The 9,968-nt window shown below is 40.6% G+C and overlaps 1 protein-coding gene across 1 annotated transcript in view; it reads left to right on the top strand.

The window, feature by feature from the left end:
- The first annotated feature begins 3,985 nt into the window (after positions 1 to 3,985).
- The window catches only part of LYZL1 (lysozyme like 1), a 28,079-nt gene continuing 22,096 nt past the window's right edge, over positions 3,986 to 9,968 (top strand). The window contains exons 1-3 of the mRNA XM_030941046.1: positions 3,986 to 4,150; positions 6,724 to 6,887; positions 7,396 to 7,554. Coding sequence (XP_030796906.1) covers positions 6,749 to 6,887; positions 7,396 to 7,554 — 298 coding nt within the window. The 5' untranslated portion in view covers positions 3,986 to 4,150; positions 6,724 to 6,748. The remainder of the gene's footprint in view (positions 4,151 to 6,723; positions 6,888 to 7,395; positions 7,555 to 9,968) is intronic.

Here is a 9,968-nt window from a genome sequence, read left to right as displayed (position 1 = left end):
GAGAATGAAGCTCCATTTCCTGGAGGGGGATTATCTACATAGATTACTTAGAATTCTTCTGTGAGGCAGACTTGTTTCTTGTCCTCAGATATTTATTTATTCAGTCATTTATTTATATCAGTATGTCCTCATATATATTTATTTTATTCTGTGTGTTAGAATCCAGTGCAACCGTTATTTATTTTGTTGTGCGATTGTCCCAGTTTAGGCCATCGGGGTTTTTCTCAGTTTAGTTCCTGTGTCCCTTAGACATGTGCCTCCCCCACCCTCAGCATTTCCTTATTCTCTGGCACCAACAAGATACTCTAAGCTCATTTTGCATTTTCCCTGACTCAGTCCTGAAATTAGCTTATTTTCTAAGGAGTCCTGGTTTCGTTTTTTACTGGAGAATGAAATGGTATTAGAAGCAAGTCTGTGTGTTGAGAATGCTCATAGCTACTGGAGTGCCACTGTTTCTAGGTAGATGGACAGATTTATATTCATGTCTCCGACTTTAATCCAGTGTCACAGAGTTCAATTTTAGTCTTTTTCTTTTGCTTATTTTTAACTTCTCTCTCTGACAGTGTGAAATCTGGCTCCCATTATCGGCAATTTTTTTCCTCATTTGTTTAATGCTAGTTTACATGTAGTTTCAGAATTGCTAACACTTACCCCAGTGAGAAGTGAATTCACCAACTGGAGTACAGTGTTTATGTACAGACTGCTTTGTCTTTAGACTTTAAATATTCAGTCAAAACACTGTTTTCTAGTCACCTGGATCCGCATCCCTTTTCCCATGCCTTCAGTAAGGTTATGTCATACGTTTGTAATAGTTAGGTCTTTTTGTCACAGACTAAATTCTATCCTGGTATTCCCCAACATCCTGGATGATTTTTTAAAGTTTACATACAATGAACTTCCCCCGTTGTGGTGTATGGGTCTATAGGTTTTGACAAATTCATGAAGCCGTGTATCCACTACCTTAGTATCATAGAGAACAGTTCCAATGACCTAAAATAAAATAGAATGTGTGTGGTTCTTTTGTAGTCAATTTCTCCTCTAACCCTTGACAATCACTAAACTGTTTTCCATCCCCATAAATTTTGCCTTTTCCATAATGTCATATATATGGAATTATACATAATATGTAATCTTTTGGGTCTGGCTTCTTTTACTTAGCAAAACGCATTTAAGATTCATCCACATTGTTGCGGGAATCAAATAGCTCATTCCTTTCATTGCTGAGTAGTATTCCATTGTATGGATAGATCACAGTTTTTAAATATATTTGCCTGCTGAAGGTCATCTTTGTTGCTTCCAGTTTTCAGTGATTATGAATAAAGCTGCTATAAACATGGGTTAGCTTGCTTTTGTGTGAGTGTAAGTTTTTTATTCACTTGAATAAATACATAGGAGTGTGATTGTTGGTTTATATGATAAGTCTACATTTAATTTTATGAGAAACTGACTAGCTGTTTTCCAAAGTGACTGTACCACTTTGCATTTCCACTGGTGATAAATCGGAGTTCTTACAGTTCTGTGTATTCATCATTTGGTGTTATCTAATTGATTTTAGCAACTCTGATTAGTGAGAAGTGACATCTAATTGTGGTTTTAATTTACACTTCCCTGGTGACAATGATATTGTCATCTTTTCACATGCCTATTTGTCATTTGTATATCTTCTCTGAAGTATCTGCTTAAATCATTTGCCCATTTGTTTAATTGGGTCATATGCTTGCTTATAGTCGAATTTTAAGAGTCTTTTGCATATTCTGAATACAAGGCTTTCATTAGACATTGATTTGTAAATATTCCTTCCAATCTGTAGCTGATCTTTTCATTCCGCTAACAGTGTCTTTCGAAGAGCAAAAGTTTTAAATTTTGATGAAGTCCAACTAATTGTTTTTTTTCGTCCTTCCACGGATTGTGCTTTTGATGTTATATCTAAAATTTCATTGCCAAACCCAAGGTCCTGCAGATTTTTTTGTTTACTTAAAGAATTTCATTGTTTCACTTGTTACATTTAGGCTTTTGATCCATCTTGAATGAATTTTATTTGAGATACAAGGTATGTATTCTTCTACACTTTATGCCTTGCTTTATTTTTGTTGTTATTTTTGTTGTTTTGCACATAGACAGTCTTATTTTAGTACCATTAGTTGAATGGAACCTCATCTTTCCATTGAATTTAATTTTCATCTTTATAAAAAGTTAGCTGACTACATACGTGCAGCACCGTTTCTAGGCTCTCTATTTTGTTTCACTGTTCTATGTGTCTGTCTTTCCACCACTATCGTTCTATCTTGAGTACTACAGCTTTATATTAAGTTCTAAATTCAAGTAATATGAGTCCTTTAATTTTGTTCTTCTTTTGAATAGTTTTGCCTATTCTAGTCCCTTTGCCTTTTCACATAAGTTTTAGGATCCTCTTATTGATCTTTGCTAAACAATTTTCTGGGACTTTGAATGGGATTCCATTAAATCTATAGATTAAATCTTAATAATATTGACTCACCAAATTCATGAATATGGCATATCTTTCCAATTTAATCAGGTCTTCTTTAATTTTTCCTCTGTCTTATCGTTTTCAGCATACACATCCTGCACATATTTGGTTAGGTTTAAATTTAAGTACTTCATTTGTGTTTGTGTACTATTGCAAATGTTTTTTAATTTCAAATTCTTATTTTATATTCCTAGTATACAAGACTGTAAATGACTTTTGTTTATTTACATTGTATCTGAAAACTTGCTAAACAAGCATTTTTGAAAAAGAAAAAGACAATCTATCTCTATTTTCTCACTGATTGTACAATCCCTATTTCAAAACATTTTGAAAAAGAGGTTTGAGGGAAAAATCTATACATTTTCTCATATTATAGACAGTTCACAAGAAAAGGCTCACAAATGGCTTCTAAAGATAAACAAAAAAGACCCTCAAGAAGCTTGAAATAACAAAAGTTGAAATTAAACTCTGCTGAATTATGTTTCATCTCTAATATTGACAAATATTGAAACATTTGATAACACAGTGTGCCATCTTCCTCATACAAGCCCATGTGAAAGGTAATTTGGCAAATATCTAGCAAAATTACAAAATTATACCCTTTGATCCAGCAAGATATTCTTGAAAAGGTACAAGTGACATATGTACAAAATTTCTGGCTTTAATATGTTTATAATAGAAGTATAAAATAAGCGTGCATCAGTATGAAGTTGGCTATGTTATGTTGTATGTGCACAACGTAATACCACATGAACTTAAAAATGGATTTCAACAAAACCTTTGCATTATTGGCAGATGGAATTTAAGAAAATATAACGATTAGTTAGGTGCAGCCAACAATAAACTTCTACTTAGATCTACATATTCCAATGAGAATTCATTTTAAACGTGTCACTAAATTTGAACATTGAAATAAATAGGCTTTGAAAACAGCTCTTTAGTTACTGATTCACAAAGTGTTAAACCAAATTTTTCAAAAATAATAAAATCATGTTATTACAAAAATATTTTATTAATAATAATTTGACTATAGCAAAGAAATGTGCTGTTAATAAGTTTTTAATGTTAATTTCACCTCTATGTCATTAATTTTCAAATTTTAGTTTTGTGTATGTTGATAATTTATGTAGCATATTAGTACAGAGGTACAGAAGTATGATTTATAATGTGAAGTCCATCTAAAGAGGATACATGCTTAACTTCCTTTATTAATGAAATTTGTGATAAAGTTTGCAGACTGTTGCCTTAAAGAAGAACTGTCAGTTGGATGGGAGGCCCTGGCCAAGTTGTGTAGTGAGGAGGTTTGTTGAGGGGAAAAGAGAAAAAACAAGAGGTATTAAGCCCCAGAACACAGTTATCACTTGCCTCAGAACACAAGCATGCAGGATGATATAGCTTTTAGTCCCAAGAAGTAGAATTCTAGCATCTCTAGGTGGTGAGAAACAAAGGATTAAGAATTTTTCCTTCTCTGACATTCTAAAGAATAGTTCTTGAGCTAGGAAAGGATTACTTGCGCCTTGTGAGAATCAGACATGGCTTCAGGGGATACAGGACGCTCACCTGAGCTGCCAGTCACCGACTGAGTAAGTGGAGCAGTGTTTCTTCCGCAGGCTCACCTGAGAAATCGGCCTCTGGGACAGGCACCGGGAATCTGCCTTTTCAGTAAGACCTGAATTACTCTTATGAAGCCACCTGTCCCTGAGAACCAGCAATGGCAGGTTCTTGAAGGATGTGGAACATGATGCTTGGGGTTATAAATGCTGCAGGTTTTCTTTTGACTTGTTTGAAATCAGTAAAATTCTAAGGTAGGGGATGGAAACCAACTTTATTTGCGTGCTCTGCATCTTTTTTTTTTTTTTTTTTTTAGACAGAGTCTCTCATTCTGCTGCCCAGGCTGGAGTGCAGTGTCACAATCATGGTTCATTATAGCCTCAACCTCCCAGCCTCAAGTGATCCTTTCACCTCAGCCTCCCAAGTAGCTAGGACCACAGGCGCACACTACCATGCCTGGCTAATTTTTGTATATTTTGTAGAGACAGAGTCTACCTTTGTTGGCCAGGCTGGTCTCAAACTCCTGGTTTCAAGCAATCTGCCTGCCTCAGCCTCCCAAAGTGCTTAGATTACAGGTATCACCCACCATGCCTGGTCTTAGCTCTGCATCTTAAACTTCGTTTGTCTGTCCCACACAGCTTAACACAATGCTGTACACCACGGACTGGCATGCTTTCTCTGAAAAGGGCCAGATAATAATATGTTAAGCTTTGTGGTCTATGCAGCCTCTAACACAATTACTCAACTCTGCCACTGTAGTTGGAAATCAGCCACTAATGATATATTACCAAATGGGTGTAGCTATGTTTCAATCAAAGTTTACATACAAAAGCGGGCCTGGTTTGCCCACCCTTGCTATTCATGTTTGTAATGTACATGCCCCTCATGCAATGCAGTTCTTACCTTATTGCTTAGTCACCTTAAAGCCCCACTTGTTACTTGGTGCGGTGGCCTTGCTGATGACTACTTAGCCCTGTTTTGGGCCTAGCCTTTCAATCCAGCCCCAGGGAGAGAAACTAATGACTGAAGAAGTTTCTAGGCAAGTGCAGAAAATGACACGGGATGAACATATGTATGAACATCAAGTTCAGGATCCCGAGCAGGTGTCAGAAATTTCATTTCACCCCATCCCAGCAAGGCTGCTGTATTTGGGGAAGACATTATTTCAAGAGGGGAGGAGATTGTGGAAAATCAGTAGGCAGCAGGAGACAGCTCTCTTGATCCTACTCCCATTTCAGATGATTCCACGGGAGTCTCTTTATTGCCTCTCTCCTTCCCCAGGTGCTTTCCTCCTTTCATGAGCCATCGTCATCTATCCCTCTTGCTCCCGAGTCAGGTGCCAGACTTTTAGGAGGCCCCCCAGAGCACTGGTGGTAAAGCCTAGCAAAGCAATGCATTTGCCATCTACGATAAAACACTGGTACTTTGGGCTGAGCATAGTGGCTCACATGTTATCCCAGCACTTTGGGAGCCCAAGGTGGGCAGATCACGAGGTCAGGAGATCGAGACCAGCCTGACCAACAATATGAAACCTCATCTGTATTAAAAATACAAAAATTAGCCAAGCGAGGTGGCATATACTTGTAATCCCAGCTACTCAGGAGGCTGAGGCAGGAGAATCACTTGAACCTGGGAGGGAGAGTTTGCAGTGAGCCAAGATGGCACCACTGCACTCTAGCCTGGGTGACGGAGCAAGAGACACCATCTCAAAAAAAAAAAAAAAAAAAAAGCACTGATACTTTGGAAGCAACACTCCCACATTTAGAACTGAATCAAGAAAGAAAATGAAAGAGTAGGTGCTTAATCTTCACCCTTCGATAAACCCTGAACAATAAATCTTAAAGTTTTCCACACAGGCATCATCTCTGGGTGAAATGGGGTGTCTGTTTCTACACATCCAGTTGACCCTTGAACAAATGTAGGGGTCAGGGACGCCAACGCCTGCTCAGTTGAAAATCTGCATGTAACTTTTTACTCCCCAGAAACTTAACGGCTTCATAGCCTACTGCTGACTGGAAGCCTTATTGATAACATAAATGCCAATAAACACATATTTTGTATGTTCTATGTCTTCTATACTGGATTCTTACAATAAAGTAAGCTAGAGAAATGAAATGTTATTAAGAAAATCATAAGGAAGAGAAGATGTATTTACTATTTGTTAAGTGGAAGTGGATCATTATAAAGGCCTTCATCCTGGTTGTCTTCACACTGACCAGGCTGAGGTGGAGGAGGAAGAGGAGGGGTTGGTCTTGCTGTCTCAAGGGTGGCAGAGGCAGAAGAAAATTCAGGTATAAATGGACCCACGCAGTTCAAACCTATGTTGTCCAAGGGTCAGCAGTATAGGGAATGTTTCACCCTTGTATTCTATTCTTTATTCATAGAATTAAAATAGAAATCCTGAAAATGCCCCCTGTGGGTTTCACCTGGAGGGTTAATTTTTTCACTTGCCTAACCCTGAGAACACAGCATTGACTTGAAAGTTACTGTATGGAAAAGCACTAAGGAAACAGCCTTCAGTCGCTTTCCTTCCCTGAACTGTAGAGTGGCCGGTTTTGCCTGATGGTGGCTCTGAATGACCAAAGTGACAGGCAGCATCTAGGCAGGGCTGTGCGCAGTCACCGCCGCTGGATTTCAAAGTTCCCGAATCAAGATCATCTGACTCGGTCTCCGCTCTTTGGCAGGTTCTGTCTCCAGCAGGCTTTGAGGATGAAGGCTGCGGGTATTCTGACCCTCGTTGGCTGCCTGGTCACAGGCGCTGAGTCCAAAATCTACACTCGTTGCAAACTGGCAAAAATATTCTCGAGGGCTGGCCTGGACAACTACGGGGGCTTCAGCCTTGGAAACTGTGAGATTCTTTATTTCCTCCTCTCTCTGTCCTTGGCCTCTCCCCTGAGATGTTGAAGTCCTGGCCACACTCCCTGCTGTGTCTTCCCAGCTAACCATGCTCCGCCCTCACTGCACCCAGGGGTGGCTGCTGGCCTAACTGTGGCTCTCTGGGTCTCCTCTCCTTCCTCCCCGGCCCCTCATTTCCTTATTCCTGGAGTCCTGCCCTTATGACACCAGCCAGGGAAGGGGAAAATAACGCCACCTCTGCTGGCATTGTGGGGAGAGAGGGACCTGACTTTTGTTCTAGATTAGGCTCAGCCGCTGACTGGGTGTGCAGCTTCAGGTGCGCCATCCTAGTCCCAGATGTGCTCCTCATGTGCCCCCTGGTTGCATGCCCACCCCGCCCCACCTCAAGGTGTATCGGGAGGAAACAGTCAGGTAACAGGGATGAGGAAACTCACCCTCAGACCAGGCTTAGAGCGAACAATGCACTTCCTTTGCTGACATTTCTGGCTTTGCCCCTCCAGGGATCTGCATGGCGTATTACGAGAGCGGCTACAACACCACGGCCCAGAGGGTCCTGGATGACGGCAGCATCGACTACGGCATCTTCCAGATCAACAGCTTCACGTGGTGCAGACATGGAAAGCTGCGGGAAAACAACCACTGCCACGTCGCCTGCTCAGGTGAGGCTCTGACTTTCAGTGATGCCATCCTCAGGACTAGACGAGAAAGACGACAGTGGGATCACCAACCACGTTTTGCTTTAACTAAAATTTGGAATTCAGGCTTGCAAATAGGTCTGTTCCATATTGGTAAATTATGCAACAGTTTCCAAGGTGACACTCAGGATCCTGCGGCTGATTTGTCCAAAGATGACTTATTCCTTGTAGGACAGTTTTATGAAGCCTTCCACTATAGCAGGGGGATGGACAGATGACCTTACTGCCCTTTCATATTAGAGATGTTTGATGTCTTCAGTAAGAAAAAGGAAGCTGCCTGCCAGCTGCTTTCCATAAGCAATTCACTCAGAGGATGCCGTTTGTACTCCTTTGTGCAGAATAAGATGAATACACTTCACGTTTCTTTCTTCTCTTTTTCCTTTTCTTTTCTTTCTTTTCTTCTCTTTTCTTTCTTTCTTTTTTTTTTTTTTTTTTTTTTTTTTTTTTGACAGTGTCTCACTCTGTTGCCTAGGCTGGAATGCAGTGATGTGATCATAGCTCATTGCAGTCTTGACCTCCAGGCCCCAAGCAATCCTCCCTCCCCCGGGTAGCTAGAACTACAGGCACACACCCAGCTATTTTGTAATTTTTTTTGTAGAGACAGAGTCTGGCTATAGAGTCTCGTTATGGGGTCCCACCTGGGCTGGTCTTGAAGTCTTGGCCTAAGGAGATTCTCCTCCCTCGGCCTCTCAGAGTGCTAGAGTTATAGGTGTGGGACACTATATTTAGCTAGCCACATGTCTTAAACATTAGAAATTAAACTAGAATTTACTTTCACGTCTTCTACTTTAGTCATTCCAGAAATACATATGAGCACAGCATTGAGGATAACAAAATACATCAGACATGAATTCTGCTTTACCAAACTTTCATGTGACATGACAAGAAAAGAGAATATGTGCTTACATGAAGTTATATCATGTAAGGAGGAGTGCACTGAGTGCCATGGGCTTCAGAGGAAAGCGATGGTATTAAGAAAACCATGGAACTGGGCACAGTGGCTCATCCCTGTAATCCTGGCACTTTGGGAGGCCAAGGCAGGTGGATCACCTGAGATCAGGAATTCAAGACCAGCCTGACCAACATGGTGAAACCCCATCTCTACTAAATAATACAGAAATTAGCCGGGCATGGTGGTGGGTGCCTGTAATCCCAGCTACTTGGGACACTGAAGCAGGAGAGTTGCTTGAACTCGGGAGGTGGAGGTTGCAGTGAGCCGAGATTGCACCATTGCACTCCAGCCTGGGTGGCAGAACAAGACTTATTCTCAAAAAACAAAAAGTAAAAGAAAAAAGAAAATTATAGGAAATTCTGTAAACACAGTGATACTTGACCTGAGACTCAGAAGACAGGGAAGATTTGGGTAGAGATAGAGAAAAGTTATCCCAGGTCAGGGGAACAGCAAAAGCAAAGAGGTGCCTGTGGGAAGGTGTGGGGCATGAACAGAGAGTAGGGCGAGGCTTGTTTTTTCTGTAACAAAGTGACATGAAGAGGAATCCCAGGAAAGGCAGGTGGAGAGGCTAACGACCACCTGAGTGTGAAAAACCCAATCTAAGAGGCTTTCACTGATTTCTGCCTGCAACAGGAAACCAAGAGAGGTCAGTTAACTAAGCATTGCTTCAGCAACATCAGTCTGCAAGCAGGGTGTGGGATGGATTAAAGCAGAGACCATTTAAGTGTCACTGCAGTTATTGAGCTAAGTGCCACAAAAAGACTGAATGATGGTCATGGTTGGTGATATGGAGAAGACTGATGCAAGAGATGCTGAATAGGCAGAGGGCAGAGCTCAGTCAAAGGCATCTTCTCTGTGCTCCCTCTAGAGTGTAAGTTCCTTGAGGGCAGAGAGTTCTGTTTCATTTGCTGATGTAACCTCAATGCCTAGAATGGTGCCTGGCCATTGCAAGAGCTCAATAAATGTTTATTGAATAAAAGGAGAGAATGAGGAACAAGAGTGAAGTGAGAGAGTCATAAAATATTCTATTGCAAATTCTTTCAGAGCAGAAAATAAACTGCTTTAACTTCTCTTTGCCACATCCAGGAGTCTCCCCCTTACTGAAGGGGGATACCTCCCAAGACCCTCAGTCGATGCCTGAAACTGCGGATAATACCTAACCCTGTACATACTATGATTTTTCCTGTACCTAGATACCAATGACAAAGTGTAAGTTATAAATTAGGCACAGTAAGATGTTATTGACAATCAATAATAATGGGATAATTATAACAATGCACTGTAATAAAAGTAGGTAAGCACCTTCTCTCTCACTCTCAAAATATGTTATATTAATAAAAATACCCAACCACTGCTGAGTGTAAATGAAAACTTGGAAACTGAAACAGCAGACAAGGGGGAACTATTGTACAAGATAATCAGTATA

Source organism: Rhinopithecus roxellana, chromosome 11 (assembly GCF_007565055.1).
Source record: "Rhinopithecus roxellana isolate Shanxi Qingling chromosome 11, ASM756505v1, whole genome shotgun sequence".
NCBI classification, from domain to species: domain Eukaryota; kingdom Metazoa; phylum Chordata; class Mammalia; order Primates; family Cercopithecidae; genus Rhinopithecus; species Rhinopithecus roxellana.
The sequence above is the reverse complement of the archived record's forward strand: the minus strand, read 5'-3'. Positions and strand labels throughout refer to the sequence as shown.